A 23303-nucleotide genomic window follows, 5' to 3' on the forward strand; every position below is an offset into this window, starting at 1 on the left:
AACGGCCCCAATCGTCATACGACACGTGGCACTAGAGCAAACCCCTAAAGCCCTCATTCCCTAAAGGGTATCACGGTCATTGCACCAAACCAAAGAGGGAATCATGTATTTACCTCACCCAATCATGGGCCAACACCTGTCCAAGGGTAAAGAAACATGGGCATAATTTGACCCAATAACAAGATGACACCTGTCCCAAAAGGATAAGCAAACTAACACTCAAAGTATCACTATAAATTGCCCTCATAAAGACAAGGTACTCGAATCCCAAGAAAAATCAATGTTCATTGCTTTGATAGTTCAGTTGCACCCATCATTGACTTGAGTGTCGAAGAGCCTGTCCGGAGCAACGACTCCGGGTTGGCCTTCTAACTAGACCTGGCAAATGGGTGGGTCGGGCCGGGTCAACCCGCGGGTGATGCGGGTGCGGGTCGGGTCATCTCATGACCTGCATTTTTGCGGGTCAGAATTTAGGTGACCCGCGCGGCCCGCTGGTGGGACGGGTCAACCCGCGGGTCACCCCGCGGGTCACCCGTATATACGGGGGATCGTAATAATTCTCCTAATTTGACCGCATCAGTTTTTTCCGTAATTGTCATAACTTTCTATATTTTATTGGTACTTTTTTCGTAATTTTACAAGTTAATTTTTCATTTAAAACTTTATAAACTTTAGCTATTTTACTTTTTTTGTGTAATGATTACTTTTTTTTGTTTGCTAGCAACATTTGCCATGTGCACATCTTTGCACCACGATGGTCACATGCCGAGAAGTTGCCATAAGAGAAGTTTGCTAGCAAATTGTTATAAAAAAAAAACAGAAGGAAATATTAGCAACACTACTGTTTTCTTATGAGCGCACTCTCACTTTATTAAAAGTATGGTATGGCCCACACCATAGGATGATCCAAACCGTCCATTAGATGGGCCATAGCCTAAATAGGTTATGCTCCAAAAATCATTTCCATAGGATGATCATAACCGTCCAATCTGAATGTTAGAGGGTTGATCCTAACCCTCTATAGATCGGAGGGTTAGAATCAACCAATGGAAATAATTTTGGGGCATAACCTATTTAGGCTATGGCCCATCTAATGGACGGTTTGGATAATCCTATGGTGCGGGCCATACCGTACGTTTTATAAAGTGAGGAGTTCCCTCATAAAAAACAGTAGTGCTGATAACATTCTGAAAAAAAAAATAAAAAATACGGTAAAAATGCGGGTGCCCACGGGTTGACCCGATCTGACCCGTGTTTTTGCAGGTTGGGTCACCCGCGGGTTAGTTTTGACGGGTCACGAAAACTCAGACCCATGCCCGCAAATTTGCAGGTGGGTCGGGTTGACCCGCGGGCACGAGTCGCTTTTGCCAGGTCTACTTCTAACCTCGTGTTTTATTGTTCAGGTCATTGCCCCTCAACCAGTTCAGTAATCAGGATTCGCCAAGTCAGCTTTTACGTCACTGCCTTATCTGTTACTAATTTTGGGCCTAACAATTAAGAAGGACATGATACAATTAGGGTTAATTCAGAGGGATATCATAATCTCACTTGAAGGCCCCTATAATTAAAAATTGAATAGTGTTAGTTCAAACCTCTAGCTCAATGGTCAAGGATCTGTTCATCAACCTAGATGTCGGAGGTTCAATCCCAGCTTACCTACCAAAACAAGGTTGTGTGTAACAAAAGTAGGAAATTTTAGAAATAATTTCGTTTCTAAACTTATTCAAGAAATTTCTGCAATCCAAACAAGGCCACACCAGGAAAAAAATCCAAAGATAAATACACCTTTGTTTCTAATCTTGGTTTATTCCTCTCAATTAACTTCATCTTCACTCATGGTTAAAAACTCTTTGAGACATCATTGAGTCATCCAAGTCAACTTATTTTTCGTCTACGTAGTCAAATCAAAAACTCTTTTGAGATCTTCGAATGAACAAAAAAAAAAAAGGGAAATGTTATCAGCACTACTGCATTTTGATGAGGGCACTCCTCAGTTTATTCAAAGTACGGTATGGCCCACACCATAGGATGATCCAAACCGTCCATTAGATGGGTGACAACCTAAATAGGTTGTGCCCCAAAAATTATTTCCATAGGTGGATCCTAACCCTCTGATCTATAGAGGGTTATGATCAATCCTCTAACATTCAGATCGGAGGGTTCGGATCGACCTATGAAAATGATTTTTTGGGCACAACCTATTTAGGCTGTGGCCCATCTAATGGACGGTTTGGATCATCCTATGGTGCGGGCCATACTGTACTTTTAATAAAGAGAGTAGTGCTCTCTAGATTAGAGATAGACTCTAGATTTATAATACATTTTAAGACCGTTTTACAAACGTTTGAATACATGGATTTTATAATCCAGGGTTGTTTACAAACTAAAATCTTGATTTTATAAGCTAAAATCTAGATTTTAAAATCCTGAAAATGCTCAATCCAGGTTTTAGCTAGTGAAATCCAAGATTTTACAATCTAGGACTATAAAATCCTTGTATCCAAACAGTTCCTAGAATCTTGACTCTTGATTTAACAAATAAACAGCAATCCAATCTCAAAATCTCTGCTGCTACTATAGCAATAGTAAGGGTGACAATGGATGGTCCAGATGGATCCTAAGGATCCCAACGTTAATGGATAGGATTTTGGCACAACAGCTAGATCCTAGATCCAATTTTGATGGTTGCACTATTCATTTGTTGATCGCCATAGTGGGCTTATCAACCCGGAAAAAAATAATTCTTCGGATGGTCTATTCTTTCATTTGTATAGCTTTCTATACCGTTTTCCAATTTCTAAGCCGTCCATTTTACACGAAATATGTCGGATCGTTTGCGGGTGTTTGGATCTAGGGAAAAGAAAATTATGGAAAACAATTTCATGATAAGAAGTGGTGAGAGAGGTGTAGGGAGGGTGAAGTGGCTAGAAATCAGAAAACAAAAATCAAGAAGCTAGTGTCAAGTGGTGAGAAGTGATTAAAAATAAGGAAACAAAAAACATTACTTAAAATAGGATCTTGTTGATTTTTAGCCGCCAATTCTGACCCTCATCTCAATCGTGCCCTCTCAAATCTCTCTCATTCTCCCACCTTCCTACCCTTCTCTCACCACTTGGATGGAGACTAATTTATCATAAAAAAGAATTCCTTGCTGGGAGACATGGCCTTAGAGAGTTTTTTATAGGTTTTTTTGGGAAATGATATCAACGCTCCAATGTTTTGATATTCCCACTCCACCCCTTTGGGAAAGGCTGATATCGTTGCCAAAACATCGGAGCAAAATTATCAAAACTTTGGAGCGATGATATCCCTTTAAATACTAAAATACAAGGAAGTGGAGCGGAATTATCAAAACATTGGAGCGATGATATTGTTACCTTTTTTTTTCCTTTCTGTAAGGGCCTGTTTGGATACCTCATATTTTGTATTTAGATTTGGAATTTAGTTTTGAATACAAAATGAATTTATCCGCCAGCTCATGCGGAGGGAGAAAGAGAGGGCATTGGGTACTTCCTACAGGAGGGGAGAGGTTCAGGAGCAAAGAGGGTGAAGCCAGATCTGTGGATTTCTAATTACTTATTTCCGCATCATATTTGGAAATCTGATTTTTTTTCACTGTGACTCGCTGATTGGAAATCAAAGGATTTGATCCAGATCCAAATCACAACCCAAAAATGGGCTGCAGATGTGAGAAATCCAAATCAAAATCTTCTCGGCATCCAAACGGGCCGTAAATTCTTTTTATGCAGCATGGTTCACATCGGGCGTGATTTCTTTTTTATGGAGAAAAAACGGGCATCAATTATTGGGCCATGTCCACTAAATGACAAATAAAGTCAGCTCAAAATCAAATCCCCATAAAAAATAAATACACATTAAAAGCATTAAATCAACGATAATCTCAGTCCCGTTTTTATTTTCCAAACGGAATCCCGTTTTCAAAGTGTTGTCCCTCAAAATATTTTTTAAAAAATGGAAGCTTGGGGAACGTGTACCGTTGAAAAAAACGGAACGGCGCCAAGAGAGGGCGCTCATAAAGAAGCAGAAGAGAAGAATTACAAGAAGGGAAAAAAAAACCCTAACCAGAAGAAAGGAACAGATTTCTCCGAGGAAGGAAGATTGAAGAGAGGGGAAAAAGGGGGCTGAAAAGGGAAAAAAAGGGGGTTGTAGTTTGGGTGATTTGCATGGCCGAAGAGGAAAAGAAGAGAAATTAGGGCGAAATCGGGAGAGGAGATCGGGAAAAGAAAAGAGGAGTTTCAGAGGAAAACATGTCGGCCATAGTGTGTGGAAAGAGATCCCTCTTTGAAGACCTTCATACTCCTCCACCTGTCTCAAAGAGACTCCGTTGTTTTTCCGGATCCGGATCCGGATCCTCTCAGATCCGATTATCTCCTCCTAGGTCCATCGGTTCCTCCTTATCTGATTCCTCCACGCTTCTTTTGCATCTCATCGCTCTCTTCCCTGATATGGACAATCAGGTCTTTTCTTTTCCTTTTTTCCTTTTTTTTTTTGGTTATATAAGTTTGATTTTTAGGGTTTTAATTCGGTTTTTATATCAGGAATGAAAACCGAGGTTATCTAAGATTGTTTTCTAGGGTTTTAATTCGATTAGGTTATCTGAGATTGATTTTTAGGGTTTTAATTCGATTGTTATATCAGGAATGGCAATTTAGGTTATCTAAGATTGATTTCTACGGTTTTAATTCGATTGATGCATTAGGAATGACAATCTAGAGGTTATCTAAGATTGATTTCTAGGGTTTTAATTTGATTGATGCATCAGGAATGACAATCTAGAGGTTATCTAAGATGGATTTCTAGGGTTTTAATTTGATTGATACATTAGGAATGACAATCGAGGTTATCTAAGATTGATTTCTAGGGTTTAATTCGATCGATACATCAGGAATGGCAATCACGGTTGTTTGATATTGATTTCTAGGTTTTTAATTGGATTGATACATCAGGAATGACAATCGAGGTTATCTAAGATTGATTTCTAGGTTTTTAATTTGATTGATACATTAGGAATGACAATTCAGTGGTTCATAATCCATAATTCATCTTTGTTGTTTTATTATTTGTTTCTTCTGTGTCTTTTGCTTTGACTTGAATTTTTGAGATCATGGCGTCTTTCCTAAACTGCTGTTTTGTTTATTGATATTTGCATTTTTTTTAATGTTGTTGGCGTCTCTGTTAAAATTATTTGTGCGGTTTCGTTTATAGTTTATTTTTTATTTTTTTTGTGTGTTTTCTGTGCTTGTATGATGTTTTGCTAATCAAACTAGGGAAGTTGAGATCTTAGGTGCTGGTAATAATGTTGAAATGGAACAAGAGATAGGAATTATATTTTGCCTACTTTATCTTCAGAGACAATCATATTGTGAATAGTCAAACTACCTACCATTTTTTGATCTGTATCTGCTACCATCTAGATGGGGTGTTGAAGGATTTAAAAGAAACCCCAGATAGATCATAAGCTTGTATTGAACGTCTGCATCCTTGCAAATTTTATTAGAGATCTTCCCTCAAACCCCAGGTAGCCATCTAGATGGGGTGTTGAAGGATTTAAAAGAAACCCCAGATAGATCATAAGCTTGTATTGAACGTCTGCATCCTTGCAAATTTTATTAGAGATCTTCCCTCAATCCCACCTGACTGCCAGTCTCATATGCTCTATTAAATAACTGGAAATCTGGATTGTAGATTAGTCTTATGACATAACAAGTGTGGGATCTTGTAACCATAGTACCAGCACCCACCAATTGTCAAGCCAATGAAAGTACTCCTTTTTCCTGCCACTCACCCATGGTTAATAATGCCCAATGTTTGCCAGCCTCATGCTATGACACAAAGTTCCTCTCTTCATTTTCTTTTTAATAGTGAGATTCTATGAGTTGTTGCCACCGACAAAGTCTTAGCACCGCACCACAACTCTTCTTGGGTAGGGTAAGTTAGATTGCCTCCTATCCTTTAGATTTTCCACTCCTCCCCCAGATGGCCAAAAATTACAAAACTAAATGAATCTAATACCTATTTCTTACCCCTCACCAATGTTTGTATCTTAAAGTTTATGTTGGCGTAAAGTGGACCAGAATGTTGTGGGCATGGACTCTGTCATTGTAATCCTATCTCGAGAGATATATCTTTGCCACAAGGTGGGCGTCAAGTTGGACTCCACTACTGGAGCTCAATTGTGCACCTTAAGCTTTCTAGATCAATGGCAGCTAATCACAGTTCAAATTAATTGGCTAAATGAAGCATTAATAAATCACTGATTGATTGGATAGAATTAACTCAACATTTAGGTTTAGTTGACTTACCTTTGGTGGATACGTGTCTTAATGAAAAATGCGGTTGCCAGATACATCTCAATACATGGTGAGTATGTACTATGCATCCATTTAAAATTGACGTAATTAAAAATATTGGACTTTTAGATTTCTGAGGTGGAGAGAATGATGCATGCATGTTTTAGACAAATCAAGTCACAATTCAGCCATGGTTTTAAATTTCGGACCGAAATTTCGGGTTTCGGTGGAGATCGACACCGAAAACACCCAAAACCGAAATGGTCATTTATTTCGGCCGAAATTTCTGTTTTTCCAAAATTTGACCCAAAAAATCTGTTTTTTTATAATTAATTTAATGTTTCACCGAAATTTCGACAGAAATTTAATAATGAATAAAATATTTGTTTCGATTTTGTACCAGATTTCGACCGAAATTTCGAAATTTCAAGGTCCGAAACCGGTACTGAAACCGAAATTTTAAACCTTGAATTCAGCAACAAAGGGAGACTCTTGCAACAACAAGAAGAGGAAGAAAGCATAAAAAGTTATTTTTCTGGACCTTGGTGATAATGTCGGAATGATGCCATGATTATGTCAGCGAAAAGGCCCTATAGCAGTTCACTCAGGCTAGGAAAAAGTAAACTGGGGCCTCCTTACGGGTTTTTATGCCTTCCCTAAGGAGTTGGGAGGAGGGCCATGTATTGAAGGGGACTCTTCGTATGAGATTACATTGATGGTTAACCATAATACGGAGCTGATTGTGGATGTGGGTGGTTAACCATAATCCGGGTCTGATTGTGGATGTGGTAAGGACTTCATCTTTTATCATCTCTTCAGCGAGGCTACTGATGTTGAAAACATCCTCGCCGGAGATAAGTCTTTTAGATATGGTTTAGATTTTGGAAAATCTCTGCCCCTATTGTAATTTCTTTTCTTTCAGTAAATTGCTCCCATTATCAGTCCAAAAAATATAAGTAGTACCATTTATCTGGTTTGATATTTGAATGTTAGTGACTTTGGCTATAGGTGTGAAGGACACTACTGCCTCAGCATTTTTCACCAATCCTTGAATACCCAAGGAGCATCTTCATTTCCATTATTGACTGAGCTCACTAATTGTTGCAACTTGAGCATAAAATATGTATTTCGAGCATCAAATCTTTGAATTTTCAAGCCTTTGCTGAATTTTTTTTTATCATCCTAATAAACCTATTATCTTTGCTGTGTTTATTATCTTTAATAAACCTATTTTTTTATTGAAAAATTTAATAAAATCTCTGCTATATCTCAAATAGATAAGAATTTATAAGATACCTGAAATTTTAACCAAGGAATAAGGTTGATAGTATATGCCTTGTAGATTGAGAAGTCATTCCATGGTTAGGGATTCCTTTGTCAGAGAGAGGGTGGCCTTAGACATATTAGCCGGACTATTCCTTTTCGCCTTGTTTTCTTTGACTGAGAGCTCGAGGGAGTGGCTCAGCTTCTGACAGATTTGGAGCGGAATTTCATCAGGGTATGGCAAGAGAAGATACGAGAATTTGGAACCAAAATGGGGACTTCTCTGTTCAACATTATTATCAGTCTATCACGGACTCACTCCTCAGCTGGATCCCCTCCCTAGCTCACAGGATATGGGAGATCTCGGCTCTGCCAAGACTCTGCACTTTCGTTTGGATTGCTTGTCTCAATCAAATTATCACGAGAGATCATTTATGCAGTCGAAGGCTGATTATCATTGACCATTGCGCTCTTTGCATTGAGTCTGGTGAGTCAGTTAATGGCATTCATCCATCACATGATAGCTAGGGAAATCTGGCCATCTGTTCTGGTGATCTTTAATGTACAATGGGTCATCCCAGAATACAGTCGATCTTTTAGACGGTTGGTCCTTCAGCACATGAACAACGAGGGGGCACATTCTATGGTACTTTGCTCTCTTGGTAGTAATCTACGTAATTTGGAAAGAAAGGGACACTTGAATCTTCAAAGGCGTCATCAAGATAATTCTTTCCATCCAACAACACATTTTTTAGGAGTGTCTGAATCCTGTATGCGATGATATTGGGAGGAGATCAGAAGAAGCCTCATTCATAGGAGCAAGCTGTTGCCCAGATGGAACCACCTACCCCAAGTTTCATCAAGCTGAACTTTGATGGATCTACCTTAGGAAACCCAGGTCTCGGAGTGTGAGTTCTCATTCTCACATTAGAAGGCCTCCTAAAAAAAGCGTACTTCTGTTAGCTTGGTCTGATGCTAAGGTAAAGGATCTTGCATAAGAGAGTGTGGGTATTTAGACCCGCTTATTGTTGAAGGACATTCTAGAAATGCGATGAAATGGCTAAAGTCGGGGACTAGATTCCCTTGGAGGTTTGCCAATGCCACTGGGGAGATTCTGGACTGGGTAGTGTCATCACGTTAGGTTTCAACACGTCTGGAGATCCACTGACAGTGAGACAGATAGATTGACCCTCCAAGATTGACCAACCTTGGGCTAGAAGGCTTAGATGCTATTCCCGTGTAATTCTCGTTTTCTTCTTGTTTGGCTTGTGTAGCAGACCATCTCAGTCCTTTTCTTAGTAATAAAAAAATTTCCATTCAAAAAAAGAGAATTCATTTCATTCTTTATCACCTAAATTATGGCACTTGGAGGATATGCCCCACATATAGTCAAACTTTTAAGTTTATAAAGTGTCAACTGGGAGGTTTTCTGCGACATCTGAGGATGTGCTTTGTGAGCATGATATAGAGTTAGATGGGTCTTTTCTAGTCCGATTGGTGTGGAGAACTCTAACAAAGTGGAGGTTCTCGCACTCAAAACCGGTATCCACCAAGTGGATCGTGGTCATTTGGATGCTCTTATTGTTGAAGGTGACTCCTTGAATGCGATTCGTTGATTTAGAGAGTAGAACTTCCCTTGGAGATTCACCGATGTTATGGGGGAGATCCTAAGGGGGCATTGTGTGACTTTTCGCAACATTAACTGGTCAGCTAATGGGGATTCTGACGTGCTGGCCCACAATGGAATGTCTGGAGCTTCTTTGGTGGTTAAGGACCACATCTCCTTTGAGGATCATGGCCGATCTATGCCTTTGGCCTTTTCTGATCTGTTGTAGCCTTTTGTTGTTGCTGCTGCTTTCCCTTGACCATCTCAGTGGTCGTTTGTTTTTCTTTGCTATTTAATTAAGTTTGATCCAACATTCAAAAAATGGAAAATAGCTACAAGGGAGGGCTTTTTCCTTAGGGCTAGTTAGTGTATGTGAAGTAGCCTTATTGTCTTACCAGTTTCTTTGGTCAAGCCTTAGCCATAATGTTAATTTTAAAATATAGATTTCAATTTTATGGAGATCAACTAAGAAAACCTCAGTGTTTAGGTCAATGTATGAGTGACCTCTGAATATTTTTCCTCCATATGTTAAATATAGGGAAATGATTTCTGCGCTCCAGTGTTTTGATAAACATGCGCTCCACTTGTTTGTCGTGTAGCATTTAAATGGATGTCAGAGGATACTACGGTTCTCAAAAAGCTCTTAAAACCCTTTAAATACTACAGGACAAACAAGTGAGCGCATGCTTATCAAAACATTGGAGCTCTTAAATTATTTCCCTAAATATAATACAGTGTATCATATCTCATAGGCCTGCACCAATATAAATTGTTTATATGATTTCTCGAGTAAAGTAGCATGTCATATGTACTTTCAGCTAATCATTCAATAGAACTTTCATTTCAGCTTCTGGAGCGAGCACTTGAAGCGTGTGGCAATGATTTGGATTCCGCCATCAAGAGTTTGAATGAACTTCGTTTAGGATCTGCTGTGACAAACCTGGGTTCTGCTGACAGCAAATCCGACTCAAGTATAGGAGCAAATGTTCAGCTATCATCAAATGGTATGTATGTTATTGATTGTGTCACTGCATTGGTTCCTATGAGACTGCGATTCACTGTTTCAGTCTAGTCTTTTTTTAGTAGCAGTCGACCCGGTTATTTTAGTTAATGAGCCCTATTAATGTGAGGTTATATACCTTTCAAAAAATTAATTCATAATAAATAAGAATTAAGCATGCATCGGATATTTGTCAATTTGGCAGGTGTTGATGCAGCTTCTGAGAATACATGTGCTCCAGACAACCTCCCGACAGTTGGTTCAGAATGGGTGGAGCTGTTTGTGAGAGAAATGATGAATGCCTCTGACACGGACGATGCCAAAGTTCGTGCTTCAAGAGTGTTGGAGGTATTGGAGAAATCAATTGTGGATCGTGCTGGTGCTGGTGCTGAGGCAGCACAATGCATTCAAAAGGTATTTTGCTTATAACATACAAATTGTATTTTGATTATCTCAACCTTACAACCGTGTAAAAGATGGACTTTATTCTTGATATAGTTGTGCATGTTTAGGCAAATACTATGTGGACTTATCCGGCTGTGTCTTGGTGCCACCAGGGTCAGACAAACTGGTTGACTCCAAATCTTCACTAATATAATTAACGAAGTAGTATGCATATTTATAACATACATTTGGTTATCTCAACCTTTTGATCGTGTAAACATGGGCTCGATCCTTTATATAATAGTACATGTAGGTAAATACTATATAGACCCACATCTCTTGCTGTAGTTTGGTGTGGGTTGTGACATGTTGGTTGATCCGAAATGGTTACTTTTATAAATGAACCATGAACCAAGTGGTATTCATCTTTATTAATTCATCTGGTCATTTCAGCCTTGCAATTGTGTAAAATATGGACTTTATCCTTGATATACCAGTGCATGTTTACCGTAACGTCTTGATTGATTCCAAGTGTTTATAAATGAACTATGGTTCTTGCTTTATGATGGGTGTGTTACTGTGTTTGGCATTGAAGCTTATGACTTTACAATACCATTTTTAAGTAGTCATTACCACGCTATGTGCTCCATTATATAATTGTGCCAGCATGGGTATGCCCGTCAAATCACGTATTATGTTGGCCGAGGTTAAAAATTTGACTTTATTGTTTTATTGATTGCCAACTAATAACCATTGCCAAAAAAAAAAGGAAAAATTTGATTGCCAACTTACATTGTTTCGAAGTGTTTGTTTTCCTGACATTTGTGCTGTTTCTGCATTATGGCCATGAATTCTTGTTGGCTGATTGACAAATGTACATATCTTATAAAAATTTTATGTGTGTTATTAGGAAAATCTGATACTAAAGGAACAAGTTGAAGTACTCATTCGAGAAAACACTATTCTCAAGAGAGCAGTAGCAATCCAGCATGAGCGTCAGAAAGAGTGCGATGATAGGAGCCAGGAGATGCAGCATTTGAAACAGCTTGTATCTCAGTATCAAGAACAATTGAGAACACTTGAGGTATTATACTTGAATTGTGAATGTGTGTTCTGAAATCTAAGCATACACAAGAATGCTATTGGAGTTCTGTGGCAGGATAAAAAAATCTATCATTTATCTATACTTAGATTGTCTCTTTGTTATGCTTATTGGTTATTTTGTTGGCCAAACAGGTAAATAACTATGCATTGACAATGCATCTCAAACAAGCTCAGCAGAGTAACTCCATCCCTGGCCGTTTTCATCCTGATGTCTTCTAAAAAATGTGCTCCCTCTCTTTGTGCGTGTGTGTAGTCTGCAACTGAAATATGTGCTTGTGAGGAATGTAATTCAGGAGTGAAGCAAGAGAATTGCTCAACCTGCCAAAGTTGGGCAAGTGGCACGGCTATTTGTTTATACGGCCCATCTATCTGGTTGGCCCTACTGCTGGTGGGTCACCAAACCCTTATAAGACATGTATTACTCTGGATTCTCTACTACACAATCAATTTATATCACCCAACATGATTCTGATTCCAAAGAATCAAATTTAAGAACATTGGGAAATCCGGATCGTGCAAGCATTGGAGACTTGGAGGTCTTATTTCGTTAAACGCCTTAGCTTGGGTGTCTAACAAGAGCACTGGACCTTGGAAGCTACAAAACATTATTGGGGGAAATTCGGGACTTGGTTCGCATTATTTGTCCTAAAATTCAACACATGAGAAGATCCTCATTAGTATGCTGACCAATAGGCAAAGAAGGGTATGAACTTGGCATCTGTTGATGTTACCCTTCATATGCCAATTGACGGCGTTGGATAACTCAATGCCTACTCTCTAAATAGCAGGAGCTTTTCACTTTCTTTCGTATCTTTGCCATTTCGTGTTGGCTTTGTTCCACATCTACGCAGCTTTGGGATCATCTTGTCCCCTGGTTTGTAATTCTTGCTTCACTTTATAATGAAATCTGTTACTTACCCAAAAAAAGAAAAAGAAAAGAGCCAACAGAAGAATCTAGAATTGAAATCAAAATCAAGAAACAAAACCAGAGTCATAGTGGAGCACACCCTAAGGCTCTGTTCACCTACCTTCTTGAGAAAGGACCAGGAGAAAAAAGTAAGCCAAATTTTCTTGTGATTCTATATGATTTGACATTTTCCCGCCGTTCACTCGTTTTCTCGGGAAAGCAGAATTACACAGGTGGAAAATATAAATAATGACGTGTAAAACCAACTTTCTTGTACTTTCCCTCTAAATTTTCTCACCAAGGCTATGTTCTCTTGTTTTCTAGCTGCAGGAAAAGAAAAGGAAGAAAAAGAATTTGACGTGGAAAACTGGAAAAGAAAGGAAAAGAATCTGTGAGAAAATTCCGTTGTTCACTTGGCCGAGAAAGGAAAAGAAAGTATGCAGGTAAAGTGGTTTTCTCAGGAAAGTGATTTTCTCACCCTTTTGGTGAGAAAATTTAGAGGGAAAGTGCAAGAAAGTTGGTTTTCCACGTCATTATTTATATTTTCCACCTGTGTAATTATGCTTTCCTGAGAAAATAAGTGAACAGCGGAAAATGTCAAATCATGTCCAATCACGGAAAAATTTGGCTTACTTTCTTCTCCTTTCCTTTCTCAAGAAGGCAAGTGAACAGAGCCCAAAAGAATGAGAAAATCACTTTCCTGAGAATACCACTTTGCCTGCATACTTTCTTTTCCTTTCTCGGCAAAGTGAATAACGGAATTTTCTTACAGTTTCTTTTCCAGTTTTCCACGTCAGATTCTTTTCCTTTATTTTCTTTTCCTGCAGCTAGAAGACAAGTGAACAGAGCCTTAATGGCTCGAATGAGTTCAGTAAACTTCATCCTAATACTCACGGAAAAAATGAAAAAGATGGGGATATTTTTGGGTCTTTGTATCTGTCTGTTCGAGATTCAAAAATAAAAATAAAAATAAAAATCGATTGAAACTGTTTGGTTCATTTCCCAAAAGTACTAAAGAAATCTCTTTCTAAATATTTAGAAACCCATTCTTATTTTTTAAGAAACTTTTTCTTATTTTTAGTAACCTATTTTTATGTTTTTAAGAAATCAAATTTCTATGGCTTCTTTGAATTCTATTTCTTCTTCACCTTCTTGATATTGTAATTATTTGAAATATTTGCCAAGAAAAACTGCTGACAAAGCTAATGATAATTGCACTATCTCACCTTGTCTTTTCTTTTTTAATTGGCTTTTGAGATTCTTTGGGGAATTGTTATAACCTTTTGACAGCTGGTTAAATAATAGAAGACAAGTTAAGTTAGTGCAATTATTAAAACATTGCAGTGCCAATATCTTTTCCGTAATATTATTTTTTAAATATAGTATAATATTTAGTTTTTTAATGCTACTTATATGTGCTGATGATGGACCGTCTTTTATATTATTTAACATTATGACAATTACCAAAAGAGTGCTGCAAGGAAAGCCGGGTTACACACCTAATCGAGCGTGGAGCCCAGCAATCCCTGTACACCACATTGGCAAACGGAAGGGCTGTATTGTCATTTTACTAAAAAAGAAACTTGGATAAAGGTAAGGGCAGTGATTAATCGACCCCCATATATCTTAAATCGACCCGATCTCTCTCTCTCTCTCTCAGCACTGTCTTGCATTTTGGAAAAGTTATATGTATTTATGATTGTCACTGGTTTAGAAACAAGTAATTTTCTTTCCCTCCAAAAGAATAGTCTTCCCCTTGTGTGAATGAAAAATGGGATACTCATCGTAACTCAACTAAGCCTTTGTCCCAAGCGGCAATGGGTCAGCTAATGAATCCTTTAGAAAATTTACATGAAGAAGGTAGAAGAATCTACCCGGCTCAAATTGACCTAGTCTAATCTTAACACTAGTTGGGTTCATCTACATCGATCGTTTTCTTCTGTTCTCTCCTATCCAAGGTCATGTTCTCTGTGATGTTCCTAGCCATCAAGTCTTTCCTCACTATTTCTACCCAAGCTGTTCTCAGTCTGCCCCTACCTCTTCGTGTGACTGTATGCCTTTGTTTTTCATTTTATAAAATAATAAATATTTATTTATTATTACAAGTTACAATGTCTTAAAAAGATTTTTCTCCTATGTTTTCAAATAAGAAAAAAAAAATGTGAAAACTATTTTTTTTTCCTTTCATCGTTCTTTATTTGTTGTATAAATCCTTGTATCTCTTTTTTTTGGGTATACTTTGAGAACAAGTTAAACAGAACAGAGTGCAAAAGAAGGTTTGCATAATTTGTTGTAAAGGGACAGAATCCAGTTTGCTTACAAGACTCCATTAGCCAGAACTTAAAATGCTGGTAGAGAATTTCTTTGAGCCAAGATGATAGAATCAACCACAGGCAACATAACACTACTATTTCGCAGTTCTTGGATCAGGTTCACTCCACAATAGTATAACCTGCTATGTCCCTCACACGCCTCAGAACCTATCCTCTACCAACTATTATCGCCGCATAATATATTAACTGCTGATTATTCCATTCCTGGGAAAATTAAAAGCTCGAGATTGTAAGAAAAGGATCAAACACACTCCAATCTGTGTGCATGGTGTTTAACTATGGTTTAAGTCTAACCTAGTGATTATGGAGTGAGTAGGCATGCATTGCATTTTTGAATGCCCATTAGGTGTGACTAGCTATTAGTTACAAAAGGTCCTTCATTGTGTTCTTGGATAGCTTCTAGTGGGAGTGACAGGCAGCCTTTGAAGATGATTCCCTTGAAGGGTTATTGATGATTGTGAGGAGACTCCAGATCCAGATAGAACCATGATTACAACTGTCCAAATCCTCCATACCTTGAGATATGTAAGCTACATGGAGGACCCTCCTAGTTACTTTGGATCAGTCTCTCCGATCTTTATATTGGGATTCATGCCCATCGTACACTTAGAATTTAGAATCTTTGTTCTTTGTAACATCTCTTGTTGAAACAATTTGATTTCCCAATAAAAGTAAGAATTTGGCAAGTAGAGAAAAAGATGTAGGACAGAAAGGAAAGATCTTTATATATGCAGCTATGATACCAAAACAGGAGATAACAATAATGGTTACCTGCCTACATATTCTAATATTGAGATTTCACAAGGATCTGCAGGGGATTCAAGAGATAACAATGACGTTTACCTGCCTATAAATATTCTAATAATGGGGTTCCACAAGGATATACACTGGCTTCCCACTTAGCGTACATCCCTGCAAAACAAGTAATCATTAGGAAGTTGCTCAAATTAATAAAGCACTATGATGGTTCACAACTTCAGATTGAATGAACCTCATATAAGAAAAACAGCATACAATACAAATATCTAGTGCAAGAGATTATATGGTAAACAAGTTTAGGCATTTAGAAAAAGATTAAAATGTTGACCAATGAGTTCAACATGCAGGCTACCATGATCTTAACAAGGTATCAGTTCGATAAATAAAAATTAACATGAGGAAGAAGCGGCCTAAATCCTAGATATTTTAAGGCATCAGTCTACCAGGTTGAAGAAGAAACTAACAAAAATAGTGTCATACGATATTAAAAAATTGACCAATTTTTGGATATTTTTAAATATAGAAAACCGTAAGACACGTAACAAATCACTCACATGTAGTACCATGGTTTTAAATTTACACCAATCGACACGAAACGACTGAAATATTCCATTTTCATCCCCACCAAAACGCAAACCGAAACGAAAATCATAAGTTTATTAGTGGTATGCTATGTCAATAAGTTACATAATTATATTTATATGAAGGGAAATGAAATCAGCACAACACTTTTTGTTATGGACACGGTTGCAGCTCACCTTTTCTTTTTTAATTGGCTTGTGAGATTTTTTGGGAACCGTAATAACCTTTTAACAGCTCTTTAAATACCAGAAGACAAAATAGCTGAGTGCATATCTCGAAAGATGTTGTGTTGATATAATTTCCCTTGTATGAATTGCATGTGAAATGCGGTGTATGCATAATATATACATATTTATATAAATTACATGTGAAATGTGGTATGTATTGAATTATCAGCGCATGTCACGAGACGTTCGATGCTGTTAAACCATTATGGATGGCTTCCTTGCCTATGTGTGGTTTCTAAACTGACATTTAAAACTTTGAGCTGTACCAGTAATGACTTGTAACCATTCAACTCTCCCTTAAGCTGGGGAATGATATTATTTCAAATTTGGGAATTAAAGAGTTAGTGATTTCTACCATCAGTAGTAGTGAATCTTCAGAAAAAACTACAGAGAACAAACTGGGTGGCGTTAAAAAGCCTTGATGAAATCATGGCTGAGGTAGACAATGCAGGGAGGAAGAGATGGTTAGGAAACAAGAACAGAATATCGCAAAGTGGAAGTGTCTCCTTCTCTAGAAGTATCCTGTTATCAAGATTCATTGTTCTGATATGGATCAATCATTAAATGAACGCAGGAAGGAGGGAAAGTAACTCAAGAGAAACAAAATAAATAAAAAGAAAATAATGTCACATTTGTAGTGGAAGGTCTGCAAGGCATCCCTCTAGGAATTGAAAGTAATGAATAAGTGAAAGTTGCACATATTACAACTGTTTAGGCATACCTTAAGCTCGGGCAAGCCAACAACACAAGCACATTCGACCACTTCAGCTCCCTCGCGTTCTAGGGAAACGAAAAGCCCAATCAGATGCAAATTATCAGGGAGAGAGTAGAGAATATACAAATAAATTAACAAATACAGAAGGAAATAAAACAAAAAACGAGGGATGGCACGGCAAGCAACCCTGGTGTCATCACACAGTTAAATAAAGGAAACTTCTACAAAATATGTGCATAAAAGAACTATCTGTTGGACTTGGACAATCCATAGAATTTATGTATAACTGTTTAAGGCAAAGTAGTTCTTTATCCTTTTCACCATTATATCATTTATTAGAGATTAATGATTTTTTTTTTTTTTTTCATTTTTGAACAATAGCAAAGACATTGTTAGTAAGGAAGAGGAAAATTTACAAATATTTAGAGATTGACATTGTCATAATAACTTCTCTATGTTCCTCCAGCTAGAGAATTGACCATCTAATTAGCATTTCACAGAACATGAAAAAAGGAAATATTGGTGCCTCTACATAAATCTAAAATACCATCCACTACGTGAATGGCTTTTACAAGCACAGGCTGCGACAAAGGGCACAGGTGATAACATTAGAAGAGTCTCCCTCCACCATGACTTCCTTCTAAGCTCTTTAAAGAAGACACAAAGCCCACAAAGAAGTACCGGCTTGGCATCATTAGAATCCTTGGTACCTTAAGGGGTAGGAGTAATCACGAAAAACATCATCTTTGTTGTTTCTAAACAGGAAAACCACTGTTCCTACATTTTGAAATCACCAAAAAACCAAAGAAAAAGAGGAGAGGGACTTACCGAGAAGTTTTATTGCCGCACAAAGTGTTCCACCAGTAGCAACCAAATCGTCAATGACGACAGCACGCTCCCCTGGCTCAACAGCCCCAACATGCATCTCCAAACAATCGGTTCCATATTCAAGTGCATAAGATTCAGAAATAACCGCGCCTATACATTCAAAATATATAAAGGGTCAAACATATAAATAGAGCAAGGAGAAAAATTCACGTACTATAAATCCATAGGAACTTCTAGAGTTTCAGGACATGTAAATTTCAACAACCAAAAACAGTCGAGGAAAAAAGAAGGTAACTATGGAGGAAAAACCCATTGTTGAAATTTCAGTCATTCACAACTAGGTAGACCCAAAATTATGCACAAATATAAAAAAGAAACAGTAATGAAATATCAGACACTGAGTTTAGTGATTCTCCTAATTTGACTATGCCCTGAAATTTCTTCTTTGTTACTAAAATGAGAAACAAAAGTATAAGCCTTGAAATTCCAAATTTTAGCAAGCAGTAAATCAAGCACCATCTTCACAAGCAGAAGTAAAAGATTCTCATAAATATAGATGAGTCTAATACAACAAGTTGACAAAAGAAGACAGTGATCATGAGTTTATTTTTTTTTAAAGGAAATTAGTATTTTAAGACTCTGGGAAATGAATCAAATGAACTTCAAATTTTCAAAGTTATAAAATATTGAAATCACAAAAGCTATGTCACTTGGATGAGATCGACGCTGGGAAGATCAATCTTGAAGATAACTTTGCAACAACAAATCAAATCTTTTTTTTTACCAGAAACACCACACTATCTAATGTTATTTAGTGATCCTAATGAGTAAGGCACTCACTGTCACCTCAACAAGTATGCCTCAATCAATGAGAGAGAGAGAGAGAGAGAGAGAGAGAGAGAGAGAGAGAGAGAGAGAGAGAGAGAGAGTATACAACGAGTATACAATCATACCTCAATCAATCTGCATCTAGTGGAAGAACATGTTTCACAAATTCTATAAAAGGACATGTTAATATGTTATGTTAATGAAGTCAAACTAATCAACAAATGCATAAATAGAAACAAGAGCTTATGAATTTCTAAATGTCGAAGAAATAACAAAAGATTAAAACACTAATCATTTAAAAGAAACAGAATAGCATGTACCTGGCAATATATTAGGCTTACACAGAGCAACAAATTTCGCACCAATAGCTAATGCAATTGAAGGACCAAATATGAATCCTCTAGCTTCGATTCCTAAAATGAAGTTAAGATAAGAATCTTCTAAAATAAAATAAAATAAAAAACTCAATTCGTAACAATTACTCAAAAAATATTATCACCATCAAGGTTTCAAATTTCGGTTTTGGAATGCGTTTCGCTCCTCACCGAAACCGAAATTTTCGCCGAAATTTCAAAATTTGACAAAATAAAAAAAGTAATATTTTATCCACGATGAAATTTCAAGCGAAATTACCAAAATTTCGGTAATTTTGCTCGAAATTTAAGGGAAATATTAAATAATGAAAAAAAATAAAATTAAAGGGATTTTCCTCATTTCAGGAAAATGAAATTTCGGTCGAAATTTTCGCGAAATAAAGTAGCGTTTCGAGGTTACCCAATTTCGATTTTGCTGTCGACCGAAACCCGAGATTTTGGATTTCAGTTGAAATTTAAAACCTTGATCACCATTAATTAGTTGGAGTTACCAATCAGAAGCTTCTGGGTACCCAAGAATTATCCTCAATGCAGAACTGAATGGTTCTATGTTCATTTGGCGTCTAAGTCATAAATTCGGTTCCGTTCCGGCCGGAATGGACCAGAATCCGGAATGTAATGGCCATATATTCCGTTCCGGTCCGGATTACGGTCCATTCCAGTCATTCCGGCCGGAATTCCATCAAAATTCGAAATTTCGGACGAAACAGGCGGAATGCATTGTTTCGTCCGGAATTTCCCGAAATATTGTTTTTTTTTCATCTCTTCTTGGTTCTCTCTCTTCTTCTTCTTTTTCCTTGTTTTTTTTTTCATCTCTTCTTGGTTCTCTCTTCTTCTTCTTTTTTTCCAATATTTACATGTAAAGTCATTTAAGTAGATGTTTATTGTCCATTTCCTTAAGATTTACATGTAAATAAGGGAATACCCCCATTTGGATCTATTAAAAATAGTTTCAAGACCCAAATCTAAAAGGATAAAAAGTCAACTTTCCAATTCTAGTACAAAATCCGACAAAATGGGTCAGGTTAAAATCATAACTTCCAAACGATGGGGTATTTTTCTAATTTTAAAAATTCATAAATTCTATCATGTCCAAACATTATTAAATCCCAAAAGTCAGGTAAAAAAATCTCATAATTTGGTCTATAAAATTTTTTCATCTTGTCAGGCACTGGTCAACACACTGGTCAACACGCTGGTGTGGTCAACACACTGGTCAACACGCTGGTCAATACAGGCATTTCAGCTGATAGTGATTTTCCTTTAAGTAAATGTTTGGATCTTTTACATATTTTATTCAATTAATTATTTCTTATATTTTTCTAACAATTTCTGATTTTTTTTTTGGATTTTTTTTTCATATTTTTAACTATTAAAAAAATTTCCCTCGTCGTTGTAGCAGAACAAAAAGTTTCCAACGAATAAGACGAAACACCGAAACGTTCCGTTCCGATAGCCAAAACGAAACACCGAACGAAACGGAATTCATAACTCAGTTTGGCATTGATCAATTGATATTTTATTCATTTCAAAAAATAAAACCAATTGATATTTTATAAATAACTAAATTTTACAACCATATTTAAAAAATAAAAAATAAAAATCCATGGAAAGAATAATGTTACAAAAAAATGATTGTGCTACTCACAAAAGAAAACAAATGTGTTAGAACTCACCTCAAAATATTCAATCTTAGCAAATGACAGCACAAATAAAACAAGTAAAAAGAGCAAGAAAAACACCAACAAGAAAGAAAAAAAATCAGTAGAAGGAATATATACCTGCAACAACAGAGATGTTCATGTCTCTGTAATGATCAATAAACATATCAACAGAATGCTTGAAAGCCTTTGGATGGAGTAAAAGAGTCGTTATGTCTTGAAACATTAGTCCTAATCCAAAACCAAAATCAGATAAACAAACATTGAAAAAAAAAACCCAGAAACTTTCAGATTTCAAAAAACAAAACCTGGTTTTTTGAAGTGGGGAACTGTTCGAATTGCAGAAGAAATTTCCTCCAAACGTGGGTCATCTTTTTCCTCTCCTGCAAACATTTTCCAGGGATTTTTTTCTTCTTCCCAAAACTAATAAGAGAATTCTCAATCTTCTTCTTCTGTATGCTTGCCCAACTTTGTAAATATGGATTTTTGTTCAGAAATAAAATCTTGTAAGATCTCATGAAATCTCTTTGCAATAAATACTAGACCTAATTAGGGTTTTTTCCAGTGAGATTTTATGAGGTTTTTATTTTTGGGTTTCTTCTCTTTCCCTCGCAAAACGTGTAAGAGAGGAAGAAATCTTTCTAACATAAAATCTCTCTCCTGCAATAAATACTAAACACAGATTGAGCTTTCTTTCTTTTTTGTCGAAACATATAACTGCAACAAGTGTTAAAATGACACAAATTACCCCCCAAGATACGGAGAGTGATGGAGAACAGAGAAGGGTTTTTTGGTCATTCAGTATGTTTCTTTGTTTTGTCTGTTTCTTTGGCCTTTTCAGGTTAGGTTGTCGGGATATTTGGTGGGGACCCACTCTTTTTATATCGGCGCTCTCAAAATGGCAGAGTAAGAAATGTTACTGTCAGATGCGTCTGGTGGGAAAATGAATAGAAATGACTATTGATTTCCCCTTCATTTCTGTGGGCTCCACATATTGTGGACCCACCGGTTTTATCTCGGTGCTCTCAAACTGCAGAGCAAGAAATGTTACTGACAGATGCGTCTGGCAGGAAAATGAACAGAAAATGCCTCCTGATTTGCCCTACCTTTGTGTGGGTCCTACATAATTGTGGACCCACCATTTTATATCGGCGCTCAAGGGTCCAACTCGGGTCAGGTTGGGTCGGGTTGAAGGCAACCCGAACCCGACTCTCAACCCGGTGAAGGCTAACCCGACCCGATTTCCCAATTTTGGTCAGGTTAACCCGGTTATGGTGATATCTTTCCTCTTTAGGTTTCTATATATTCTAAAAAATACAAAATAAAAAAAATGGTAAAATAATTTATTTATTTATTTTTTGTACAAATGTCGGGTTTTGATATAGGTCGGGTCACCTCAAACCCGACTCGGGCTCAACTTCCTCAATCCGAAGCTGACTCGACCCAAACACAACCCGACCTGTGTTTTTTCTTGGTTGAACCCAACAGGTTCGAGTTGAATACGACCCGAGTTGCACCCCTAGCGCTCTCAAACTAGAGAGTAAGAGATGTTATTACCGTATGGGAATTGCTAGCGTCTATCGCAAAAGGGTTTTCGCGGCTGGTCTGTCGCCGGCTGGTCTGACGTGTGACAACGAGGTTGTTGGTTTGACGTGCGACAGACCAGCTGTGAAAACCCTTTTGGGATGGAGCTTAGCAAATCCCTTGTCATGTAGAAGGAAGTGAAGGGAAATGCCTTCCTACTGATTAGGCCTGCCTTTTTGTGGGCTCGACAAAATCGTCCCTCATCATCACTTATCCCCAATGGAGGAAGGTGAAAAGGATCAAGAACCAGAAAAATCAAAGGAAATCTTGTTTCCAGATCGTACACGGCAATTAAATTCAAAAGGTTTGCTTCATATCACAGCAATAACTATTTATAGTTGTGGAAGATCTTTCACAACGATTTTCGGTACTAAACTGGGCCCACTAAGAATTGACTCATGACACCTCGGCCTCTCTGTAAAACTTTTTCTTTTCACAATTTAGAGGAAAATAATGTGATTATGTTTCATTTTTGAAGGGAAGTCATCAATCATAAAGGGAAATGATATATCCGCCCCTTTTGATCACCAGGAACACCTCCTGTCATTATTTGGATGATCCAAAGCGTTCATTTGATGGGTCCTGACAAAGATAGGGTGTGCCCAAAAAATCAGCTCCATCGGATCATCCTAACCCTTCAATCTATGGACGAACCTTCAGCTGAGGGGGCCTACCTTAAACAAATTGAAACTACAGGGGTGTATTTGTCACGTTTTAAACTATAGGGGTGGAAGTGGATGTGTCAGAAAATAGAGGGGGTGTAAATGTAATTTTCCCTTTTTTTTATTTTTTTATTTGGCTTGTGAGAGCTTTTTGGGAAGTGTAATAACCTTTGAC

The 23303-nt window shown here is 37.4% G+C and overlaps 2 protein-coding genes across 4 annotated transcripts; one reads left to right on the forward strand and one right to left on the reverse strand.

Moving 5' to 3' along the window:
- Positions 1-3985: 3985 nt before the first annotated feature.
- On the forward strand, positions 3986-12163 carry LOC143856563 (uncharacterized). The gene is made up of 5 exons (XM_077366817.1): positions 3986-4478; positions 10028-10184; positions 10386-10594; positions 11475-11648; positions 11801-12163. Exons 1-5 carry the CDS (start codon positions 4269-4271, stop codon positions 11885-11887), a joined length of 837 nt encoding a protein of 278 aa, XP_077222932.1. The 5' UTR covers positions 3986-4268; the 3' UTR covers positions 11888-12163.
- A 2677-nt stretch (positions 12164-14840) lies between these two features.
- Positions 14841-21579, reverse strand: LOC143856690 (adenine phosphoribosyltransferase 5-like). 3 transcript variants are annotated; one of them, XR_013238299.1, is made up of 7 exons: positions 21191-21579; positions 21003-21113; positions 19168-19260; positions 18020-18169; positions 17198-17256; positions 15203-15820; positions 14841-15112 (listed from the first exon to the last, which is right to left on the reverse strand). XR_013238299.1 is itself a non-coding variant. In XM_077366954.1 (7 exons), the coding sequence occupies exons 1-6, from the start codon at positions 21273-21275 to the stop codon at positions 15767-15769; spliced, it is 552 nt and encodes a 183-aa protein (XP_077223069.1). In that variant the 5' UTR covers positions 21276-21579; the 3' UTR covers positions 14841-15112; positions 15752-15766. The 3 variants fall into 3 exon arrangements, 2 of the variants coding, with proteins under 2 accessions (XP_077223069.1, XP_077223070.1); XM_077366954.1 differs by having other exon boundaries at positions 15752-15820; XM_077366955.1 differs by lacking the exons at positions 14841-15112; positions 19168-19260 and having other exon boundaries at positions 15610-15820.
- Between the last annotated feature and the right edge of the window lie 1724 nt (positions 21580-23303).

This window comes from Tasmannia lanceolata, unplaced genomic scaffold, assembly GCF_043159265.1.
Source record: "Tasmannia lanceolata isolate RefF3 unplaced genomic scaffold, GAP_Taslan_0.1 ptg000023l, whole genome shotgun sequence".
NCBI classification, from domain to species: domain Eukaryota; kingdom Viridiplantae; phylum Streptophyta; class Magnoliopsida; order Canellales; family Winteraceae; genus Tasmannia; species Tasmannia lanceolata.

Bases quoted from the DNA above. Each gene is read 5' to 3' on its own strand.
- LOC143856563 (XM_077366817.1), top strand. From the start codon at position 4,269: ATGTCGGCCATAGTGTGTGGAAAGAGATCCCTCTTTGAAGACCTTCAT. The intron at 10,185-10,385 runs GTATGTATGTTA...TCAATTTGGCAG, and splicing joins TGTTCAGCTATCATCAAATG to GTGTTGATGCAGCTTCTGAG. The intron at 10,595-11,474 runs GTATTTTGCTTA...GTGTGTTATTAG, and splicing joins CAGCACAATGCATTCAAAAG to GAAAATCTGATACTAAAGGA.
- LOC143856690 (XM_077366954.1), bottom strand. From the start codon at position 21,275: ATGTTTGCAGGAGAGGAAAAAGATGACCCACGTTTGGAGGAAATTTCT. The intron at 21,114-21,190 runs GTTTTGTTTTTT...GTTTTGGATTAG, and splicing joins TCCCCACTTCAAAAAACCAG to GACTAATGTTTCAAGACATA. The intron at 19,261-21,002 runs GTATATATTCCT...ACTTCATTTTAG, and splicing joins GAACATCTCTGTTGTTGCAG to GAATCGAAGCTAGAGGATTC.